The 25,014-nt window shown below is 42.5% G+C and overlaps 1 protein-coding gene across 2 annotated transcripts in view; it reads right to left on the minus strand.

Moving 5' to 3' along the window:
- Positions 1–1,303: 1,303 nt before the first annotated feature.
- Positions 1,304–25,014, minus strand: part of itpr2 (inositol 1,4,5-trisphosphate receptor, type 2) — a 67,081-nt gene continuing 43,370 nt past the window's right edge. Inside the window, exons 43-57 of one of the 2 annotated variants that reach the window (XM_073471464.1) lie at positions 24,028–24,138; positions 23,537–23,632; positions 22,741–22,860; positions 20,034–20,156; positions 19,750–19,942; positions 19,417–19,542; positions 17,858–18,033; positions 17,596–17,760; positions 17,336–17,519; positions 14,881–14,967; positions 13,359–13,477; positions 13,047–13,212; positions 12,802–12,962; positions 4,819–4,980; positions 1,304–2,556 (exon numbers count right to left, since the gene is read on the minus strand). In XM_073471464.1, the coding sequence (XP_073327565.1) occupies positions 2,476–2,556; positions 4,819–4,980; positions 12,802–12,962; positions 13,047–13,212; positions 13,359–13,477; positions 14,881–14,967; positions 17,336–17,519; positions 17,596–17,760; positions 17,858–18,033; positions 19,417–19,542; positions 19,750–19,942; positions 20,034–20,156; positions 22,741–22,860; positions 23,537–23,632; positions 24,028–24,138 (2,070 nt within the window). In that variant the 3' untranslated portion in view covers positions 1,304–2,475. Of the gene's footprint in view, positions 2,557–4,818; positions 4,981–12,801; positions 12,963–13,046; positions 13,213–13,358; positions 13,481–14,880; positions 14,968–17,335; positions 17,520–17,595; positions 17,761–17,857; positions 18,034–19,416; positions 19,543–19,749; positions 19,943–20,033; positions 20,157–22,740; positions 22,861–23,536; positions 23,633–24,027; positions 24,139–25,014 lie in introns of both variants that reach the window. The other variant, XM_073471463.1, reaches the window with a different exon arrangement.

The raw sequence follows: 25,014 nt of genomic DNA on the forward strand, positions 1-25,014 counted from the left end.
CAAGAATTTATTCCCAAAGTCACGGCTGAATAATTAACTGATTTTGAAAAATCTAGATTGGACATCAACTGCAATTGCTCAACTTCTCCTCGAGCGAAACTTGTGTTTCAGGTTACGAGAAGGATTTTATTATATGACAAAAAGGTCCGTCTCTGTAGGAATCATTTCCATAATGTTGTCAGGACACCATGTTGTCAACAACCTCAGTCAGTGGCATAAACGAGAACTTTTAGTGGATGTAACATTGACAGTCGGCATTGACCCAAAGCATTACTTTGCAGCCGTGTCGTGACTGCCCGCTGAGCTGATCTACTGGACCGAAACTTTTGGTAAGCATGAATCATTTACACACCAAAACATTTAAATACCGGGCGCACCATTCTGCATGCATGAGTCCTTTTACTTTTGGTACTTTAAGTATATTTTGATGCTAATACTCATGGCCAGTTCAAGATCTGCATGGACCAGTCAGTAACTGAGTTTGGACTGGGAGCTGGAGAGGTGCCAGTTCCCATTCCTGGCCACTGCTGAGGTGCCCTTGAGCAAGGCACCGAACCCCTAACTATCCAGACGCCTAACTACAGGGCAGCCCTCTCGCTCTGGCAGCTCTCCAAGCATTAATGCATGTGTAACGGTCCCGTTTGTGCATGGGTGTTTATTTTCCAGACCTGTTTGTGTAAAAACTAAACTAAGAGTGAAACTAGAATTATTTTTTTTATTATTTAGACTGTTGTATTAGTACTTCAGTAAAGGGTCTGAATAAGTCTTTGACCACTACTACTACTTGTATATATTTCAACCATGTATCTATTATTTTCCTATGTACCTGTGGTTCTGGAAATGCTGTTGAAGAAAACATTGTTTCTGATTTTCTGCATCTCATTTCTGTATTTTAAAAAGAGTATTAGACTTGGTTAACGGCAAGGCTCATGAACTGATGTAAGAACAAAAAGTTAGATACCAGACTCTGCCATAGTCTCTGTGCATATATAGGCTATTGGGCAGCTGCAACTAAATGTCAAGATGTTCCAAACAACAATATAGTGTCAGCGTGTACAGAGTATCTGTTAACTTTGCTTTTAATATTAGATGACTACTCTTGCTGCGTGAGCTGAAATATGACCCCGTCTTTTCATAGGTCCTGTGCTCCCTTCACGGACAAGTACAAGTGTGAGTAAACACTGCGTGTGTGTGGGAGGGTGGGTGCAGAGGGGGTCAGGGTGAGTGTGGGGGAGTGCTCATTCATCCCCAACAGCAACAAGGACGGAGGCAAAACTCTCCTAGAAAGCACAGAGCCGAGGAGTCTTGTTACAAATTTATTACAACATCCGACCACATAAAAACACACAATTCCTCTACAAACTTTTGTTTTAACAGAAAGTGTCAAAGAACAGTCACCACCGAGTGCGTGCACTCGTAATCTGCCGTTAGTTTGTGCAAGTTTAAAACACGAAGTTCAGAATGAACAATCAATTGCAGTCCAGGAGAGATGAGTGAGGATGATTTACACTAAAAAATATGAAACTTTAAGAAACAGTAGAACATGTAACGACATGTAGTAGAACAAAGAACTGTAAGCTCACCATCTTTCGGTCATTACTACATTATGTACCAATATAAGATTTAGACTTAAAAGAAATTTCAAGTAAGTTCTGCTCAGATAATCATTATTTTTATTCACATTTCTGTTATTTATATACTCGAAGAAATCTGTAAAAAGGCAACTGAAACGGTGCAGTGAATGCATTTTTAAACACAAAGCATGCAATAACAATCCCCCAAAACTAAGCAATGTTTTTCAGTTACAGGCTTAAATTTTTACCCTTTTTTTTAATAAAAGTGCACTTTCAGCAATCGCAATGTACTGTTCATAAAAGTTAATGAGGAAGGCAGCATGATTCCCTTTCCAAAAGTAATACCTCAGTTATGAACCGCAAATTTTTCTCATAAATATCATCATAAATCTAAAAGAGGGGAGAATACTTGACGCTCTTTCCCTTGAGGCCAACTTCTCTGTGCTCTCTGCCAATCGCTGACCTCTGTGCGGCCAGTCGGCCCCTTCCCTGACACATCCGCGCTGAGACGGTTGAGGAACGAAGGTCGTCCACAGACCTGACAGCACTTAACCATTAACCTTTACATTTCCCTCGATCTCTGTCTGGCACACTTACACCACACTGGTGGATGTGTGTCGTGCCTGGCAGATCATTCACAGAGACGAGTTCCCCCTGCTACTTGTGGCCGAGCGAGCGTATAAGGCACGGTATGTATCCCATAAGGCTGTGATTGTGTCATAGAAAAGGCACCGTGTCAAAAATGATGTGCCGGCGTCTCGCGTTTTTGACATCAGTAATTGTAAGTGCACTCTGAATGCATGTATTGTTCATAAGGCTTGAGTTTGTGTCTGCGTTTTTTACTGTGAGCCTGCAGTCGCGTGGCTCGTCACTGAGTCCCGTCGGAGCCTCGAGCCTCCTCTCAGTGGGCCGGGATGTGATGGTTGGGCTGAGGAGGACCCAGGAATCCGAGCCTCTGCTTGTTCTTCCTCTGTTCTGTCATCTGTGAAGGAGACGGAGGGGGAAAAAAAAAAAATTAACGTGGAGTGGCTTTTAGTTTAGCATGTAGCATTATTGTTCTAGTGGGCACTTCATTATGCAAAACACAATGTTCCACTTCGTTCATGCATAATTATTACATTCCAGAGAGGAGTGTTTATCTATTTGAACATGGAGAGCAGGTAAAATGGTGCTCTAAATCTCTACTCTAAGTAATGTATTTAGACGAAATAAAATGAATCTTTGGTTCATTGCTTTAAGAAATGATCCGGATAAGCTGCGGACGCCTCACATTTTGAACATTGCAACATTTACTTTGTGAGCAGCAATTTGAAGTTTCCGTTTCAACATTTGAGACGTCAAATCGGTTTTTGTTCAACCGCTGTTGTGACTGGAAACTAAAAAAACACGGCCCTTGAAAACTTCACCAGAGGACACGGTCATGTGTGGTGCAGACACTGTAACCTGCATGTTGGATGTCGTTTAAGTGTGGGGTGGAAGTTTCATGAATCACAAGTGGCTGGTTTCTCATAAGCGACGCATTAAGCTGTGGTTTTTTGTCACCATAAAATAAAGGCCACTCGTTCTTATTAACCATAAGCTGTATGTGTAGGTTAAAGGAAACGAGCACACTCTGCAGAACCCCCATAACCCACTCAGACAAGCAGCAGCACACACACAATCTCAGCTGTGATGGTGTAAAGTGCCGAGGTCAGCAGAGGTTGTAATGAAGGGAGGGAGCTGCAGGAAGTCAGAAACAGGCCTCTCCTCGTGACTGCAGAGCTGTGGTTTGACCTGCATAAACACACTCACCTCTTGTGGTGTACTCTGAAATTTAGGTTTATGTGAAAGTCGGAGTGACACCCTTACCTAGATCAGAATAAATAAATGTCCTGCAGTTGATCCAAACTACATTCAGAGATAAGACGTCTGCGTTGAAGGGCACCTCAACACACTTACTGTTACTGAGTGTTACATGAGGGATCCCGGCCCCGCAGGAATATGTTACAGACTTAACTATTACCAAGGTCGATGTTGTTTTGTTTACTGGAGCGATCCTCTCAAGTAGGAGCTGTTTTTTTTCACACATCTGGCAGAAGAGGAACAAGGACAAGCCTGTGACTGGAATCACATGCAGGGGAGGCAGGTGATGAGAGTGATCAGTCACACTGCAGCAGCAGAGCTAGTCCATCCAAACAGCCAGAGGCTCACTCACTGGCGGCTCGCAGTCGTGTTGATCGCTGACGTGATAGTCACCTGTCATGCTGCGTTCAGGAGCATCAAGGGTATGAAAGAATCTATCTCACTACAGAGAGATGGATCACTAAAGGAGAGCGATGACACTGACCTCGTGCCCTTCGGGTGTTTTTAGGTGAAAGTAGACTCGAGTCAAGTAGCACGAGGAGTTTGCGGTCCATGTGCTGCAGCTGGCTGAACAGCACGCATCTAAACAAAATGTTACTGTGGTTTAAACTAGGGCCGGGCAATATATCGATATTATATAGTATATAAATATTTTATACTATGGGTTGATTGATTATCAGCCTGCACAGCATGCACGGATTTGGCTCTGATGCAGCATGTAATCAAAAAAGTAACTAGTAACTAAACTTTTCAGATTAATGTAGTGAGTCAAAAGCATGATGTCTGCCTCGGGAAATGAAGTAAAGTGGAAGTATGAAGTAGCAAAAAAAATGGAAATACTCAAGTAAAGTACGTCAAAAGTGTACAGTACTTGAGTAAATGTACTTAGTTAACTCCATCACTGTATGAGACTATATAACATCATTACTATTTTTATATTGTGATGTGTCATAAGTGTTTTAAAGGCTGCATTACAGTTAAGTGATGTGATTTTCTGAACTTACCAGACTGTTCTTCTTGTTCCTGCCTTTTACCCACTCAGGGTAAAGGCAGGAACATATTTTTATATTCACATTAAGGGTGATTATTTATCATAAATCTCATTTTGCTCATATTTTTGTGAAATCACCTACAATGTTGTCTTAATATCGATATCAAGGTATTAGGTCTAAAATATTGTGATATTTGATTTTTGTCGCTCAGTCCTAACATCAAGATATATATCATGGATCATAATAAAGACTAAAAACATGATTTTAAGGCCGCATCACACAGCCCTTATTGATACTTCTAAAAAACACAAGGATTTTGCTTTAGATACATCATCATCCATTCAGTTCGGACTACCACAGTGCTGTTTCCCACCGCAGCATGAAAAAACGTCCCCGAAGTGGAACTCTACCTGCTCCTTGAGCTCAGCCAGCTGGCCGGACAGCTGAGACACCAGAGTGACGGTGCTGTCCAGTTTCTCCTGCAGAGAGCGCATCTCGTTCTGCTCGTTGTCTCCCTCGCTGCTCACCAGAGACATGGCTCTCATACGGGGGAACCACTCCAAGTTCTTCTCCTGGGAGGAGGAGAGGGAGACAGAGAGAGAGAGACAGTTGTGAGAAGGGTGGAGGGAACACAAGGCCGAAATAGCGCTGATTCAGCAGGTCAGCGAGGGAGTATGACGGCAGAGACAAGGGCAAGGAGGATCTGCATGGGCATGGAGGGAGCATTACAGAGCTAACTGCAGGAGGAGAGTAAACAGAGGGGGTATTGGTGACTGGAGAGCGGCGTGGAGGTTTTAATATTAATCATTCCATCAGAGTGGAAGCTGCTCTCTCTGTTTTGCGCTCGACAGTGTAAAAATTTTAAGCAGCACCACCGCCTCTAGGATACTGCAGATAGCAATTATACACTAAATGAACAGCAACTGGCATTTCAATTCTCACCCACTCCTGAAACACACTGTTGATGTGAGGATGAGTCACTGTCGTCTACCGAGAAACTCAACTGGGAGTGTAGTATTATCTATGTGTGTGTGTGTGTGTGTGTGCGTGTGTGCGTGCCCTCGTATAAAACAGAGACATTTATTTTATTATCTGTTTTTCACCAACGCAGCTCAGTGGACAGAGCGAACCATCTGCATCATCTACACAAAAAAAAAAGCGAGCAAAACAAACCTATAGCATTATGTAATGGACTTAAGTGCGTCTGTGTTTGTACATGTGTGGGTGTGTGTACTGTCGGCGTGCATCTGCATGGATATGTACATAGCAGACTGCGAGCGAGAGTGTGTGTGTGTTTTACAACACGCATGCTCTTGAAAGTGAGATGGCTCTCACAGAGGCAGACTGCCATCAGCTGATCTTATGTAATATTCCTTTGCCAGTTCTTCTGATAAAAATGACTTAAAAGGTGCTGAGAGTGGGATTTGACTGGCACCACATTAAGTCCAGTAGGAGGGAGTGAGGTATTCTCCCACCTACTCTTATATAAGAATAGACTACAGGGAGAGAGGAGCCGATCAGAGTGTGAGACGCCGAGGACAGAGAGGAGGACATGTGGAGAGTGGAGTCTGAGGGTGGAGAGAAGCGTGGGGTGTGTGGGTTATTTGTTTTTGCTTCCTTAATTAATGAGTTTATCACACTTTCGCTGAGTGCGACATCACTGTCCGGGACATATCATCCAAATCTAAATTCACTTTGTCTGTGAAATTCATGTGCAGGACCAATAAACTGAAGTTAAAATCCAAAAAATTCTGATAATTATTACATTAATGACCAGTGCTGATATCCTCTTGCTTGTCCGTCAAAATCTGGAATATTTTTACTATTTGTGTAACATTGGCTATAAAATGCACAACACGTACGCCATATTTAATAATTTATGACATCCATGAGAATAGAAAAGCTCTGTAAAGCAGCTTTTACCAGTAATTTGAGGATAAAGACAAACAAGGATGCAATTGTTGAGAGAAAACTTTGCTTTTCTAAGATAATTTCTTTTCCACTGGTACGGAAAAATGTGTAACCTACAGTGAGTATGGCTTTGGCAGCAGATTGAATTATAGCCATTTTTGTAAACTAAATTACCAGGTTGTATCTTTTGTGCAGTCTAAACGCATCTCAGACTCAGACAGGCTCGTCAGGTTCGGTCAAAACTTTAAATTCAAAGGTCTCATTGATAACGTTTTTATGTCGGAAAATCACTTTTTAAATAATACATCTACAGAGCTTGTAGAAAGTTTCCTGAAAAACATTATTTTGATTATAAATCAACCATTTTACAATGTTGTCAGGTCCAAAATGATTGTTCTGTTTATGTCTGTGTAAGAGTTCGTACAGTTGGTTCCAGCTTCTAACGAGGTTTGTGCGCCAAGAGTAAAAACGCAGTTGGTGATTTCGTCAGAACCTACGTTCTTGGTAGTTGCCAGTTTGTGGAAAAAACGTAAAAACGGATGAGTTGTACACAATGCGTCCAGCATACTCTACTGCCCTAACGTTAGCTAGCTAGCATTAGCGATGTATAATGTATTGACCGGCTCCATGGTTGGTGTGATCCCGTCGTGGGATGGACACTTTGACTACTCTTTACTTTTGACTACTTTTTCCATCCCTGGCTACAGGGGAGGCAGTTAGACGGATTAAGTATGACTGTTAGCTACACAGAATGAATCGAGTCGTTATATAAGACCTTTTCTGTAAAACCTCGGTTAATTCGGGCCTCGGGTGTCAACGGCCCGATAGAATAAAAAAAAAAGAGTAGTTTCCTTTCACGCAGCTCCAAAAACACAGTAGACGTTCTGTGAGTTGGGAGACAAAGCTTCAACATCACTGAATCCGATACTTATCTTACCAAGTCATCCATAACTGATGGATTAAATAACCTCAAAGATTCAATAAAGAGACCTACGTTCTTCCGGCTGAGTACGTACAGTCACTCATGACGGATGAAGTATATCGCCTCTACTTTAATGAGGTAGCTCAACAATGAACGTACAGAATCTGAAATATCCCGCTCGTGTCTCGCACAGTGGTCCACTGTGTGCAGCGCTGCGCTGTCTGAATGAGTCGAGGCTTTAGTGTTGCTTCACTGATCCATTTAAACACCTCAGTGAGCATGAACTTACAGACATTCATGTGCTTTCGCTCTGCTGCCGTCACCATGTACAGTACTTGTACATAATGTACCCCAGCTGTGCACGGAGGTACATCATAGAGCAGAAATGTCAAGTCGGTGCTTTAAACATGAACGACCAAAGATCACTGATGTCGGACGGTATAGTCAAATTTTAGCAAGGCTGAGATATTTGTGGTTGCCATTTGTCTTAACTACTACTTCTACCGCTACTACCTTCTGAAAATGTCCTAAAATGTATTAAATTCAGCCATCATTTTGTTTTGAGTTCTTGAAATGAGAGCAAATCCAACCTTGTGATAGTCTACAATGACCGTATGACACATCTACACTGTTACATAACTACTTCATTCCTCTAGATCTGGTGAAAGGGTTGTGGAAACTCTCTCAACTCAAACAGTCAAACCTGTAAAAGAAGTAATGAATGAATGAGCGGTACTCCTGGTACACAAAGTTTTGAGTCATCTATTTACCATAACCCCCAAACATGTAATGTTTACAGATAGTCCAGGAACTACCCAGGACCTACTCTTCAAGGCACTAAAAGGTTCCTTCAGCCCCTTGTTGTCTGCATGGTCATACAACAGCGATGAGCGGCTTTCTTCTCTAACTCCATCTTGATGTGTCGCAGCAAAATGAACAAAAAACAAACTGGTTGCAGATTTTTTTAAAGATGGTGGCTGAAATTAAATGCTGCGAGTTCTCTATAAATCAGACATGTTTAGAGCTGAAAGCCCCACCCCAAAAGTTTCTTGTGGAAAAGTACAACCCCCTGACAGCAGGGGCTTTTTTAGGGGGTAAAATAATTTAGATCCTGGTCTCTGTGGTGGAAATGCAACGAGCTCCTCCCAAAGGTTCTGAGTCCATGGGGAAAGGATCTGAGTCAGAAACGTGGTTCAACATGTGACTATTCGCTTGCTTGCTCTTTTTTCATATACAATTTCTAATCTTATATCCTGTTGGCCAGAAAAATTCAGAAACTTTAAAGAAAATAAACTGGGCTGTGATTAGTTCTTACAGGCAGATGTGATTTCGTTTGAAGACTTAAAGATAAAATATGGAACATTTCTGCATCACAATGTCTTGGAAAAAGAAAATCCCGCACTTGAAGACCGAAGTGACACTTTCCAACCCGCCTGCATTTCAGTTAGTTGGACGTGTGAATACCTTCTTTGATTAATATCGTGTTAAAATGTCTAAAAAACGAATAGGACTTACATTATCCCAGATGTTTCCAACAATGTTCGAACCCAAAGAAATACGTAATTTTATTCAAGGTAACAGTGAGTTTGATTTGATCGCCTGTTGCTAAAACTTCCAGGAAAACACAGTCAGATACGTCAGAGTGAGGGGGGAAGTCAGCAAATGTAACAGAACATGACACGAATAAAACTTTGCTCACATTACCTGGTGGTTGTTTGACAGCGAAGACAATAACTCACATGATCCGACGCTATTTCACAACATCATCAAAATACAACTTTATTTTCATTGTTTCGATTGAGAGTCCCCTAGCGGCAAAAATGACAATTTGTATTTGAATAAACTGAACTTAATTAAATAATGAAGTTTTTGGTTGCTTTGTCCGCCAGATTACACAAAAACAACAATCCGGATCTCAAAGAAACTTGGATGGATGATCGGCCCAGAATAGGCCTCATTAACTTTTGCCACAGATCCCAATAAAGGGATCCAAGGATTTTTTTTCATTGCAAGACATGGCGTTAACTTCTCAGGGAATAAAGGATGGATCTGATTAAAAAAGTCAGACATATTTAGGTGGCTGGTTTTGTTACAAAAGGAGACTGTTGGGCCTTGGCGGAGGTATGTGCATAATTTTCATATTCCTACCATACCTCAAGAAAAATCTTACAATTAAAATCACATAAACAGCATGTCATTGTGTCTACAGTAATATATATTATTAACCTTTCATGCAGTCAGATGTTTCAGCTAAAAATACGTATAATAAGTTCTGGCTGTTAAATGATGTAGTTATGCTTGTAAACAACAACCACAAAGATACAGAAGCATGTCAGGAGACGTAGCCACACAGCGCACAGAGAGTGTACCAGATGAGTCTGCAGATGGTATCACTTTCCACACCCAAACACACACACACACACACACACACACACACGTTCATCAGCTGAGCAGTTTCTACAGAGCCACAGTCCTCCTACATGTCAAAAAGCCAATTCTGACCTCTCCCCTCAGTTTGTATCAAAAGTGCAGGCTCCCTTTTCCACTCACACACTTCTGTTGCTGCGTTTGTTACAGACCACGTGTCACATGTGTGTTGTAAAGTAAATGAAGGGTTCATGATGTGACTCGGTGTGCGTGTGTGTGTGTGTGGGTGAGAGAGAGAGAGAGAGAGAGAGAGAGAGAGAGAGAGAGAGAAAGGGACAGGAGAGCACGTGCCAGGCAGGGCTGAGCTATTAGCAGGCCACTTGAGATGGGTTATGTAACAGCGTTGTGGCTGCTGCAGTACCTGCAAGGCCTGTAGTCGCTGTCATAATTTTACACACAAACACCCGCACACTGATTCACATCCACATGCACAACACACCAGCAGAACAGTCGATGTAACACGATCCTTCTCTTTGCTTGGCACCGCATCAGTCTGTCCTGTCCAACCAGATGCAATCATTACGAGAGTCAGTGTGTGCGGACGTGCGTGAGTGCATGCATGTGTGTGTGTTGAGGTCATCAGGTTTCAGCTCTTTTCCAACAAGGCAAGGGGAGGGAAGAGTTTTTTTTTTATTAGTGCAGCAGCTTCATGTTAAGTTGTCGCCCCAAAACTGTAGTGCAGCAATGGAGGAGATAGAATAATAGATGGAGCCCTACTGCGTCCCACCACCACCTCCTACCTGACCTCAAACACACACACAAACACACACACACACACACTTATCCCGACCTAAACATCAAGTCCAAGCCTACTCTTAGCTGCGGTGTGGAGAAGAAAGATGGAGCATGCTCAGGCTGCAGAGATCAACACCACACACTCTTCTACTTTCTCATTCAGCTGATTTTCCATTGCAGGTCCTGTCATTGAACCAATACGCTCTCATTCACAGTAACTCACTGTGTGGGAGCAAGTTTAGGTCCTGCTCAAAGGGGAACTCGAGCAATCTAGTATTACACTTGCATAAACGTCACTTTTTTTTTAAATTGAAGAGGCCTCTGATGAGTCTCCTCTACTTGTTGTTGTCAGTGTGCAGGATTTATTTCATGTGATGTGACGTCAGTGAAGTTAGTTGACTAACCGGAGACCGATGAAGAAAGTTGTTATTTCTGTTGCACTAGATTTCTGCAAGATACCACTGTTTGAAATGTAACCATGATCTCAGATACAATAAAAATACTGAAAGATCAGAATTTAAGCTATCGAGATCTCCTGACTTTTAGTCATTAGTTGAACAACCTTCACCGGAGCATGCATTTCATAAACTGTTTGAACAAAAGGCAACAGAATTCATGTTCTTTATCTTATTTTTACTTTGCTTTTTTGTTTATATCTGCAGGACCTTTCATTGTAGCCACCTTTCTAGCTTTATCCAGTGTTCTGGGGAATATTTCTGAATTTCTTACCTTTTCAATATTGTAAATATTACCTTTATGAGTTTGAACTTCTTTTCAAAAACTACACAGTGCACCTTAAAATTGTGAAAAATTGCTTTTCTTCCAAACTCATCATATTTAAATGATCTTTGTAAAGGGTTGTATCTTGATTTTGATGAAGGCCACAAGCCACTATACACTTTAGTCTGACAAAGTTCTATTATTACAAGTTTGGTTGGAGTTTTGACCATTTAAGAGTGATTTCCCTTCTTCGTGAAGTTTGCACGCAGTTGAAGTCGGGTCAGAACCCCTCGCTCTACCATCCGATAACAGAACAGCCTCTTTAACTTTAAAAACATACTTGTTCAGCCTCTTATTATGGGCTGTATCTGCTAAAGTTATTTCACATGAGAGTTTTCTATATTTAAATTTTCTCTGCACTCGGTTATAAAACGGTGACACATGCGTCCGTGCACCAATCAGAATTTGCCGACACTTGATTACAGTTGTGCGGCTGTTCGCTTCTGTGACCACTGTCAATCAAATCTGATCGGATGACACCCACACAGTCTTGATGAAGCTGACTGTTCCCTTAATAAACAATGACTCACTTAAATTGTTCCTTATTTAGATGGGAATATTCACCGTTATTGAGAAAACGAACGATCCGCGATCAGGTTTTCCAACCAAGCGACTCATGTAAGAATATGTTTTATAAATCGAGTATGTGCTGCATGTAGTGACAAAATGGAAACCAATGTGTTGTCTCTTCACCCTTTGTGTGGAGGTGTTGATATAAATTCCTGACTCATCATTGCCTCATCACACAGCGATACTTTGGCCTGGCATCACAGAACCGACCTGTTGGAGGACCTGCTGATGCATATTAATTTGGTGTCTGTCACCTGTTTGTTATGCAAATTGTTCATTATAATGCAACCATTTTTATGCCCATCATGGCCAAGTGTTAATCACAAAATGTGCCATTGTGCTCCGAGGCTTCATTTGAATCCATTAACCTAACGGCAACACCTTTAGTTGCCCTTACATCCTTCAACTTCTTGTCTGTGTGTCAGTGCAGCAAGTTGGTGCATTGATGATAATAGAGCTGGACTGCGTTTAATTACTATTTAACCACACTGTGTCCCAGCAGGTTAGCAGCTCAGCATAGTGAAGACAACCTGAGCACAGAGACCCATCTCTCTCCAGCAGCGAGGGGTGAGGAGGAGGAGGAGGAGGAGGAGGCGAGAGGAGGTGGAGGGGGGGGGATAAATTGGGATGCTTGGCACAGGCCTCCGGGCTCAGTCTCATTTTTTCGATCGCTCGTCTGCTGTAGAGGCTCACGCTCGTCTAGCACACTGTGCAAGTCTGCAAAGTGAGGAAGGCTGCACAACTTTGAGACTCCAACACCGAGACATCTGTATGCTGATTGGTACTGCTCGCCAGCAAAATATGAATTAGGGGGGCAGAATGCATGGATTTGTTTTTTTCTTGTTGCTGGAATAATAAATAAAATATCTGAGGTTGGGTGTGTTTATGTACTTGGTGCCGTCTTAAAAAATAGCGCAGTGCAGTCTCAAATTCTTCCCTATTCTTCCTGAAATCATTACTTTGTTGTCTACCTTGCAAACACCAAATAAGCAACAAACCGTATTACAAAAGGTACTGTGTGACTATTAATGACGAGGAAGCAACTGACCGCAATCATCTGGGCGACGTAGCTCTCAGGGCCCGTGTACTCCGTCGGATCCTTCACCCTCACCAGAACCAGGAAGTAAAGGTAGTGCCACATGCTGTGTTCGGATTTGATGTGCTCCTCAAAGGACACCGTCTTGTTATCGAACTTGTCTCGTTCCAACCCTGCAAGACATCAGCTTCATTTAACATGACTTCATCTAAATATACTGTTGTGTCATTTCACTGTCATTTGCATTGAGTACACACCGCAGATGAAACAGGTAGTCTTCAGGATCTCCTCCTTCCTTTGCTTCTCGCTCCTCAAGTCAGCAAAGGTGTCGATGATGACACCGAAGATGAGGTTCAGAACGATGATGATGACGACGAAGAAGAACAGAAGGTCGTAAACCACCCGGGCTGCAAACAGCGGCTCCTGGATGGTTTTATTTACAGGTGAAATATGGAGGAAATGAATGAATTTAATTTCATCTTGAACAGACGCTGAAGCAGCACATTTATACATATTTCACTGCAAACAGAATACAAAGCAAATTAATTTTGTTAATGCTCATATCGAACCTCTTTGGAGGGTCTCCTGAGAATGTCTCCCACACCTCCTCCATTACGTAGTCCCTGGTTCAGCACTGTGATTATACACATGAGCAGAGTGTCGCACACCCGCTCTATCCCATCGTCTTCTTCTGTAACACAGACGAAGAAGTGTGAGAACAGACAGAATAGGACAGAGAGTGACAAAGTTAAAGAATAAAACATCATTTAACGCCTCGGAAAACCGCAGCATGCCGATGGATCGGAAGGCAAAAGAAGTAATCCAAACTACATCATATATCACAGCCGGAAACAGTGAAAACAAGAAATGACCTCCAGATATTCACATATCTGAATCATGTTCAATATTCAATTTTTCCAATATTGGCCACACTTTCAGGCATGTTGGAAATGTTGCACCTACCTTTTTTTTCATTTTTTCTAGAATCAAAATCGACATGTGTTTTCCCCTTTTTTGTATTATATATGGCACGATAACTGTGCTGTACTGCACGAAAAACATTTTTATCTTCTCCCTACTTCTTTACTGTGCTGTTTCCATGGAGGTGCAAGACTTACTGTATATAGGGGGGAAAAAAAAACTGCATAAATATTGCATTGAATGTGAAAAGATGTGACCAGAGCAAAAGAAAAACGCCCAGAAACCACCTAGGGTTCAGAGGGTTTCGAAAAAACATCATAAAAACCAGACAAATAGCAAGTGAAAATGTGCAGCAAATGTTCCATCAACATCCAAAAAAACGACATTACAGAAGACTGACCCAACACACATGAATATACAACACTTCTGATGTTGCATCTCCTTTTCATCACTTTGTTCTCCTTGATTGTTGATTTAAGGATCAATCAGATTTAAACAACACTCACAACTAAGTTTTTCATTTGTCAAATAATGAATGTGAACTAAGAGTGTGTGAAAGGTTTCAAGAACATTCAAGATCAAGTTACTGATTACAAAACACCAACAATAATGGTGTGACTAATGATCGAATGATGCCTTCAACTCCCTCACCTCCTCAACATAAGAAAAAAATGAAAAGACTTAAAGCTCTGTAAACTATATATATATATAAAAAATCGAATCTATTATTCATGTCACGTATGAAAACGGTGTGTATACTGTAAATAGGAAACGGCATGTACAGCTGCTGGGGACAGAGAGGAGGTGAAGGATGTGGACGAGATCACGTGCGTGGCCCTGCGGTGCAGGTGATCCGCGGAGAAGCAGGAGAACAAACAGGAGTGTGAGTCACCCCCTCTGCCTCATCAAGTTTCTTTGTGTGCACGCCCCTCTGAGAGTGTGAGTGTGTGTGTGTGTGTGTGTGTGTTAGAAACAGTGTATGATTGTGTGTGCGTAACCTTTCAGGAACTGACTACTGTGAGGAAAGGTCACATACGCACCCACATCCCCGGTCAAGCCACAAAATCTAAAAACTTGTCAACTCAACAGTGACTTTCAGTAACGAGCAAGATGAAGAAGAAAAAAAAAAATATATGTATATATTTAATTTAATTTAATCATAACACTTACCAGGAGCAGGTTTAGCAGGTGAAACGGGGCAGCTCTCTTTCATACACGAGTCAGGAAGTTCTTTGTTACTCAACAAATCACTTTTTCCTTTTTTGCAGAAAAAAAAACAGAGAACAAAGAAAATGTGAAATTGATTAATGATAAAAGCACTGAGGATTTACAAATGAAAGAAGATGGTTAAATTGTACTCTCGCAATAAAACACCTTCCCGCTAATTCTCATCAGCGCTGGTGGAATCAGCTACAGTCAGACATTATGTAAACCCAGGCAGCAGCAGCTGCTGGGTGGGTGGTGAAGTGTTGCTGAAAAAACCTGAACTAATCATTTGCACATCGGCGAAGCCCTGAGCAGCAGAGGAGCCGTACTTGACTGTGATCAGCTTGGGCAGACAGGCAGAGGGAGACCTGTACACCTGGGTCAGAGTGTCGCTAAAAGGGCCTTCATCCCTCACAGGGTGGAGGACGGAGGGTCAGGCTGAGACAGGAGGAAGAAGAGGAAGAGTGGAGGGGACAGGGGGAGGCTAAGGCAGGGCGCAGAGGTCACAGCCCCGAGGCAGCAGCAGTGTGGACAGGGTGCTCCTCAGTCAGCGTTGTGCCTCGGCTCACCCCACAGAGAACGGATAGACAGGCGTGAGCCCAGCTGGTTACATAACCTACCACTGCTCTGCTGCGTCTGCCGCGCTCTATTCAGCAAAACACAGGATGGCGCGGCCACCAGGTTATGCAACAGGTGCACATGTGCTAGCAGGTTGTCTTCCTGACCATCGGAGCACTGTGGCGGTGCTCATTAGCACTCCCACGCACTACACAGTGTTTTCAAAATATGTGTCTGGGTACGTATTACAGTAAACTGTACATACTCTACAGTTCTTTATGTAGAGGTTGTATACATGCGGACAGAGCTAGAGTTTCTATTGGGAAATTGTCATTCAAAAGGGTAAAAACAAAAAAAACTGAGAAAATGCATTAAAATTCAATATTTGATCAACTTCTGGTAAAACCGAGTTGTGGAATAGATTCATTCTGAAACAAGGAATCCTTTTAATGATTGTCCTCACAGTTCAGAGTTTACTGTCTATAATGTTATAAGAGATGCAGTTATCTTTTATTTTGAAACTCATTAACTTTTAGGATGTACAATATCCAGCGTATTGATAAGTTTAAAGCAGAAACAGAACATGCAGACAACACATAGATGTCTGTGAGAGTGCAGGTTCAAGCAAGTTAAAGCAACTACATGGAAGTTTCAGTTTGTTTAGTTGATTCTGGCAGCTCGTGTGGACAAAAAGTGAAAAAAGTCAACTTCATTTTAGCGTCACAACGATAGAACAGACTAAAGAGCAGCTTCATGTGAGACCCCTCAATCCATCCTCCACTCCGCCATGAAAAATAGCTGTAATTTGATGACTTATCCGACCCGGATTAGTCTGAATCCGACCCGGTGACAGGCATTAGGAGTAACTATAGAAACTGTAGAAAAACAGCCAATCTTCTTACTGATTGTCTCATTTGAGACCGTCTCATAACCAGTTTAAAGGTCCTTGTGGTACAACCTTAACCCTGGAAAAAAAAAGCTTTTTTTTGTAAGTATTTCAAGGCAGGGGTGGGGATGAAAATAGATTCTTCGAGGCATCACAATTTTTTCTTGAAGATTATGTCCGAAAATGGAAGATTTATGTCATTACAAATACACCATGTCTTAAAAGTAGGAACACAGATAAATATGTGCAGAAATCAAACATTTTTGATGCATCAGTGAGCACTAATACTCGTTATATAAAACAACATTGTAGCACTCTAAATCAAAATTGAACTGAATAAAATCGTGAGGAGCCGAGAGACACACACCCCCTATTTCAAGGACACCAAATACAGTATGGACCTGACAGGAAATGAGGAAGTAAAGGGGGATGACGTGCAACTAAGCTTCCTATCCAAACTCAAACCAAGAAAGCCATTACGTGACTGAATCTTGCTTTGGCACCAGACTGTGGTGACAGCTCTACTGAAGTCTATGGGAGGTGCCTGGAGAAACACACTAAAACGCAACGTATGACTTCTGATGAAGAAATGCCTCCAGAAAATGAAAGAACACACTTAAGAGAGTAGATTCATCAACACTTTGTTCGTCCCTTTCATTTGATTTTCTGCTCGCAGTGTAATTGTGGTCTCATCAGCGATATTTGGCTGGACCTACCCCGTTTGGTCACGATATTATCTGCCCTGTCAATCATTTGGAAAAAGAAACCAACTCTCTGAAGCGTGTTCCTTCATTTTCTGGAGGCATTTCTTCATCAGACGTCATATGATGTACACATGTTGGGTTTTAGTGTGTTTTTGTTCCTTGTTCTTTGACTCAAACCAGCACATTGCAGTTTACGCAGGCAGCATCTTAGAGCGCTAGGACACCAGGACACCTCATGATTAACAGACTTTTATTTATCTAAAGTTCTGACCTGGTGCAGGAAGGCGGTCCACCTCCATGCGGAAGTCGTCCTTTAGGAAGAGGAAGCCGATGATGGAGAAGAAGTAGACGAGAAAGATGGCCAGAACAGCCGTCAGAATGATTGAGCGGCCGTTCCTCGTCACGCTCTTTATCACGTTGAGCAGCGTCTCCTCTCGGATCACCAGGTCGAACAGCTGCGGAGGAGAGATCGACATCGGTGAGTCATCAGCCTCGGTGTAATGGAAGTGAACTGTGTGAGAGATTTCTTACCAAGAAGCTGTAGAAGAACTCGTGCACAAACAGGCCAAGGACGCAGATGATGGCGTAGCCCAAGTGGTAGATAAAGAGCATGTCCATTACGACTGCTTTGTAGCCTCGAGTGAACGTCCCCTGGTTGCCCACGAAACTTACGAGAAAGATTAACTTGTTGAAGAGCTGAAAGAGAAGACAATAAGGCTCAGGGTTTGATGTCTGTAGGGGCAAGAAAAGACATGTCCCCCAACGACACTGGGTCAAATCTTCCATCACTTACATTGACAGTGCCCAGCAACAACAGAGCCGGACCGAGGCCCATGGTGTAGATGGCACGTAGAATGAGCGAGACCAGGAAAAACAGGATGCCCCAAGGCTTGGGTAAGACAGGAAGTAATGACGTGAACAACCCCAACGCCACCCACAGGGAGATATTCCAGAACGGGGACAAGGTGCCTGGACGGGAGAATAAAGCATCAATCAAGGCGCCACACATCAGAGCTGTAAAACGTTGTGGCATTTCTCTAATGAATTATTCACCTGAGCTAAGAGCTTAACTTAGCACAACACAGTCGGAGGCAACACTTTAAAATGTCAAACAGTGGACCGTCAACTTCTTCAGGTCGCACTGAAGCGAAGCCCACGATTCTTGAGGAAAAACTGCAGTGTTCTGATTATTTATTGATGAAAGAGGCTTTCAGGAAATACTTAAACACCTATCAGCATCATAAAAGAACCACACGCTGTATAGGTTCACTTTTCTGTGAGGTTCAAAGCATTTGATCACAGTGTGACACAACAATAAAACATCCCATCTATAAAAGATCTTTAAATCCCTGGTATGTGACTGATTCAGCTGTCAATATGATGCATTCAACAACACTTGAAAGCAATCTTGCAACATTGCAGGTAAACATAAAGAGTTGTAAAGAGTCGTACGAACACTGACAGGTATTTTCAGTCAGACCTCAAGGTGAATCTGGGTGAAGCTATGCATGGATCAACAACCTCAACATTACAATAAAGAATAAACACCAAAGTTGTTCCACTTCAACAGGTGCAACTAGAGTGCGATGAAGCACATTTTGAACAAACAAACACTGTCCTGAAGCTTAATCAGGCGAAGAAGTGAAAACACCTGTGTGGGTGCACTACGGGTGTGTATGTAATTATAATGAGGTGGCTTTATGTTTTCATCTGCAACTTCTTTACGTTTATTAGAATTCAGCCGTTAGGGTTAGGGTAATGCCTCGGTAGGATCTGTAAATCCACATTTATTTTTTTCCCCCCCCGAGGATGACAATCTTAGTGACCCCTTTCAAGCCAACCCCGGCCCATACCTGCCAACATGAGGCTGTGAAAAAAGGGAGATTATCAGGAGTATCGACAAACGGCCGACCCTCAACGCCTCCGCCCCGTATAACACCACAGATTCATAGAATAAAAACAAGAAGTTAGTAGTCGAGGATCTTTAATCATCGCCAGAGAGACTTCAAAAAGAAGAAGAGGAAGGATAAAATGGTGTGAGACTACAGTCTGCTGAGAGGAGGCAAGAGGACGAACAAGTGAGTCAAGAGGCAACTGTCAATAAAGGGGAAGCAAGTCCTCTTTTTAGGACCTGTTTCATCATTTTTAGGCGTAAACTGAGCAGAGCGGACCGTTTGAGCGACGAGACGCACATCAGGCAGGGTCATTTCTACACGGCTAACCCCAAACTTCTTCGGGTTTATGTCATGTTTGCTATAACTGCATGAACAAACCTGATGTTTTGTCGCCAACCTTGAAAAAAGAACAAAAACTGATCATTTGTAAAAAATAACAATAATCTCAAATTCTCACCCTCATCTCCGTCATCACCAAATGGGTAGAACACAGCCACGGCGATGTTGACCAGACAGGCCAGGTAGAAGGAGATGCTCCCCCACAGAGAGATGTGGCGCGAGAACCAGAACAGAGCCTTATTTTCTGCACAAACACAACAGGAAGTATAAGTACCGGGACACAAACTCAGCACACAAACACGCCAATGTCGCTGCAGGCCCCTCAATTTATTCTGGAATAACAATAACCAGACACTCTGGGTGATAATCATGATTTCCCATCCCGCTGCCTGCGTCTGCTACCACCATCATTATTTTTTGCGAGAGCCGGATTCAGAATTTAAAGACTTACTGCGGATCTTCTTCTGCCACCGCATCTCATTGTAGAGGTTGTCAAACTGCTGGAAGAAGTCGTTAACCTTGCTGCCCTGGTCGTCTCTCTCGGTGGTGGTGAACACGCGCACCTTGGACTCCTCGGTGAGGTACTCGCAGATGTTGGGGACCGGAAACACGATCTGCTCCATGGTGCGGTCGTGACGCACAATCTGGTGAACAGAGATCCAGTAAATCCTCATTGCAGATTTATAGTAATGTGTTTTCTTAAGGACAAATGGATGAAGTGATGATGAGGCGTACCTCTATCTGAGCTGTGTGATTGGCATAGTGATGAAGGGCGTCGTCCTTTTCATGGTCGGGGTCCAACCCTGACCCCGACCCCGGCCTCAAGCTCTGCTGCAGGATCTTACTGTGTCGAGCCAGCTAGGATCCAGAAACAAAACTCGTTTAATTAACTTACATGTCACTCAAAGAGGGGACTTAGATTGGACTTCAAAGAAAAACGATCTGTTTCAATCCAAAAGCCTTTCAATATTAATAACACAGGTAATATGATTCAACTGAAGGGGAAATATTCCTCTGATCCCGCCTTTTGATTCCCGAACTGAGTGACAACACACCCATCCTGCGTCAAACTGCTTTAAACAGGGACACATTAGACAACTTCATCAAACTAAAAACAAGAAAATGCAACCTGACATGACAATAAGAAGACAGACAGGCAACAAAAAGCCAAATGATGGATACATTTAGAGATCGGAAAATATCCACAGCACAGGAACTAAAAGTTGCTTCACCTTGCTTGGTTTTGATCCTGGGGACACTGAGTAAACCCAAACCAGATGACCTGACGGGTCTGGATGCTTCATAACGTACAAGTAGACCCGAGATGTACTTAGGCCCCAGACAATTTAGTGCTTTATAGGTCAGTAATAAAATTTAAAATCTATCTTTTACAGACAGGAAGCCAGTGCAGTAATTTAAGCACTGGTGTAATATTCTTGACCTTCATAGCAGTGAGGACTAGATCCAGCTGTGGAGCAACATTCGTAATCATTTGGTGTTGTGCTTCTGTCTATCTGGCAAATCTAAGTCCAATATCGACTCTCTTTTGGCTCCATTTTGGTCTCTACCAACTCCTGAGGGAAATATCTGTCTCTTTTTCTGCTAAATGCTTCAATATGTTCACCAGTTAGTCGCTGACTGTGCCTGTCTGCCGTTTGATGCTGAGCAGACAGTGTTTGGTGGGTTTATCAGAGGTTTTTCTGATACAATAACAAAAATGAAACAACGACAGTGATCCAGTAGGGTTAGGTGTGTGCCAGATTGCAAAACAATGACCTGAAACTGAATATACAGCTCGGCAAAGCTTTGATTTTTAGCTACAATATTCAATCTTTTTGTACTGACGGCCTTATTTATTTGCATTTTGTGTAATTGATCAAAGTTTGTCTTATCTTGTCAATATGTACCACAGTGGTGTAGGAGGAAATTAGGAAGGACAACAATAAGAACAGAGATGGTTCTTGTGTAACAGTGGAATATAATGGAACAGTTGTTTTCTCTTCCTTTTTTTCTAATTCCCTTATTTCTACTAGTATGAGCAACATGTGGAGTTTTTCTACATCTCTTTCTATGAACCTCGTGGCTGCCAGTAAAAAAAAACCTGAACAGTGGTTTACTTCTGTATTTCTATGATACACTATTTATCATTCATGCTTATTTACTCACTCATTATCTATTTTTCTTATCTCTCACACCAAGTACACTGGATGTCAGCTGTCATGAGGAGAGGAGCACACACCAGATAATATCTTTAATCAGATAGATGATGAGCTCATGTCTAAGTTAGTGTGTCATCAGTGGATGTGTGTGTGTTCAACTGTGAAAGAAAGTGACACCACACACACACACACACACACACACACACACACACACACACACACACACACACACACACACACACACACACAGTCACACACACAGTCACACACACAGTCACACACACAGTCACAAAAAAACGTTCCTCGTCATGATGAAACTAGTCTGTTGGTCGGACAAAAATACCCCGTTTGACACTTTGACAGTCTAAAGAGGCAGAAGTGAAAACCCGCTAGACTCGGTCTGACCTCTCTAACTGACATCAACTGTAGAGAAAGGCAGACACACACACACACACACACACACACACACACACACACTCAATACAACTGCTTCCTCTGTGGCCCGACACACCCATCTTTCTAGGTGCTGTATCGTAGGCAATTGGACGTGTTTCAGTTTCTTGAAGACGTTTCACCTCTCATCCAAGAGGCTTCTTCAGTTCTGACTAACTGGAGGGGAGTTGCAGGCTTTTAAACTCTGTGTTGCAGTGTCCTTACAGAGTCATTAAGGACACGTGTGAGCTCTGAGTTTCACAGTCGTTAGGGCCACTTGTGGGTCGTTGACTTAGCAGGCCTTCATGTGGGTTGCTAAGGCTAGGTGAGCCCAGGTGTGAATGGTTGTTTAGCTGTCTGGAGAGGGAACTCAGTACAGCATTGTAGGTGGGTGATAAGTAATGTCGTAGGCCACCTCCTCTGTTCAAAGACGGTCGTTCCAGTTTGACTTAGATGGATTTCATTACTATGACCTGGATGACTGAGAGCCTTCATCAACAACACACCCATCTCATTTCTTTTCTGCTCATACCCTGGACCAGGCGAGCCACACTTGTTTAGTAATACAGTGACGACCGCCGGCTTCACTGAACACCTACGTCTGCTCGACCAGTGCCACATCCTGAAAGCTAATTTTAGAAAAAACTGGCAGAGCGGTCTGCTCGTAGAGGAGCAGTCTTCCATCATTTAACACGGAGGACACGCTGAAATAAGGACATGGATGTGCACAACCTTCTGCCCACGTCAGGTGCACGGCACCTGACGTGGGCAGAAGGTCGGACAGACGGAGAGAGAGGAAATGCAGTTATTCCTCCGTCACAGACAAAAACAAACTCAGGCATTTTTATTACCTGGTGGGCCAGGATGTAAATGTTGTGTCCGACGTCTCGGGGCTTGATCTGGTCTCCAACGCTGTCCTCATCCTCCTCACTCTCCAGACCCTGGGCGTAGGCTTCCTTCATTACATCCACCTTTTGCACAAAAAAGTGATTAAAAGTCACTGCTACTTACACTGCACCACATGTGTGTGTGTTTGTGTGTGTATTAGGGCCGTACTGAACACTTCCAAACTATTTTAACGCTGACATTTAAATGCAGCACAGGCTTTTGTTGCATGTCATTAATATTTTAATATTTGTGGAAATAGATTCAGGTGGTGGCTGCATAGGACTGCTTCCAAAAGTCGTAATTTATTGAAAAAAGTAATCGTTTCCAAATTTGCAGCATGTTTTTATCCAACATAAACACTCTGCCTCAATCCATATTTTTTTGCCGTTTAGCCTTTTCAAAACAACATTTTGCCTGCTGTCAATGCTCTCCCGCTTGCTGCACACAAAGGGACGCACGCACTTATATTCACAGGACAGTCTAGCAGCAATCTGACTGCACCATAGACAACATTTATATAACCGCAATAACAAAAAAACTATTTCATCTTGAACACTATTATGCTAAATTACGCACATTTTGTACAGAATAGCTCAGCGCTCCATTTAATCCGGTGAATCTCTTTATTCAAATGGAGGGTTTTGTTCGAAGATTTTTTTGTTTATTGTTTTTTTGGAGTGAAAACCTCAATAGAAGCTTTGAATTTAAGAAACATTTGGTACAGCCCTAGTGTGTGTATACATGCTGACACACACTTACCAGCTCGGTGGGTCTCATCTTGTAGAGGATCTTCTCTGCGTTCTCGCTGTCATGGCGGCTCTCCATGATGGCCAGTAGGAGCTTGGAGGCGTTGTTCTGCAACACAAGGCTTCAACGATAAGCTTTGACATTACTCGATCGACTGAGACCTTCAGTACAGAACTGAGTAATTCAGGAATCAATGACTTGACAGCAGAATCAAACCATCTGAATGTCATTAATGAGTCAGTCCAACCGCTGGATATAACGTGCAGCCAACCAAGCGTTCTCTAAAGAAAAATGTGGCTCATGTATTCAATAAAACATAACATTTTTCATCTTATTGCTTTTATCAAAACATTGGAGGATTGGTAAAACTGCCTTCAGCTATCTCAGCGAAAGGCGATTATTCCTTTATAGCAAATTGTAAGTATTTCTTTTGTAACGCTGTGTAAATGGCCGTGAGTCACGGCAAGTTTTCTCTCAGGGCTTTCAGAACACCTGCTGCTCACCTTGAGCTCCAGCACCAGGTCCAGTCGATGCTTCCCCAGAGGGTTGATGGAGTTGACAATCAGTGCAATAATAATGTCAATGCCATTTGACTCATGCTTGGCTATACACGTCTGGAGAAAAAAAAGAGGGGAATGGTTTGAGTGACAGCACGTAAGACAACAATAACCAAACAGCAGAGAAGTGTTTCGTAAATATGTCGCTGAACCACAACTGAAGCATCAGAGCGAGCAAGAGGAGCTGGCTGTATTATTTGTGTCAGCTTTAATGACCTCTTTTTGCAATGAAATGCTTGGTAAGTGTTTAATGCTCCTGGGTTTGGTTTTCTAAGAACGAAAGTCACGACTGTAACACATTTCACAATATGTTAACTGTGACAGGCTGACAATCTCAAGCAAATTTGAAGTCTCTGCAAATTGATTTTGCACAATAGTTAACAGGCTGAAACATTCAAAATGACCATAAAGTTACATTTTCTTTATATTGTATCTGCTTTGAGTCGAGGAAAAGTTACAGTACAAGCTATTTATCAATATATGACCAAAATCTCAGGGTGTCTAGACTCCCATCATCCGGTTAAAGGTGCGATATGTAAGTATTTTTCGATGTTATGTGTTGTTTTGAAGTCTACTGAAGTTAGCATGGTAGCCAGCTAGCTTCATTTCTCCAGAGGTGGCTGGTGACTGATGTTCAACCTTCCTCTTGTTGCTCTCCAGACTAATGCCTGTCCTGTCCCCACCTCAACCAGCCATGTCTTTGTCATCCCCAGAGTCAAAGTCCGGACCGCTAGCTGCACAGTTGACTGAGCTAATTAGCTAACGGCAGCTACAGTTAGCAGCAGTTAGCGGTTACTCTGGTAATATGCTGCCCAGTATTTGGTTATTTGTAGCCAATTCTTACATATTGCACCTTTAACTTTTGTCATATAACCTACTTAACTATTCACTGAACTAAACCGTTCATCAGCTCCAATCTAACCAATCCTCCCC

This window comes from Pagrus major, chromosome 8 (genome assembly GCF_040436345.1).
Source record: "Pagrus major chromosome 8, Pma_NU_1.0".
In the NCBI taxonomy this organism is placed as follows: Eukaryota; Metazoa; Chordata; class Actinopteri; order Spariformes; family Sparidae; genus Pagrus; species Pagrus major.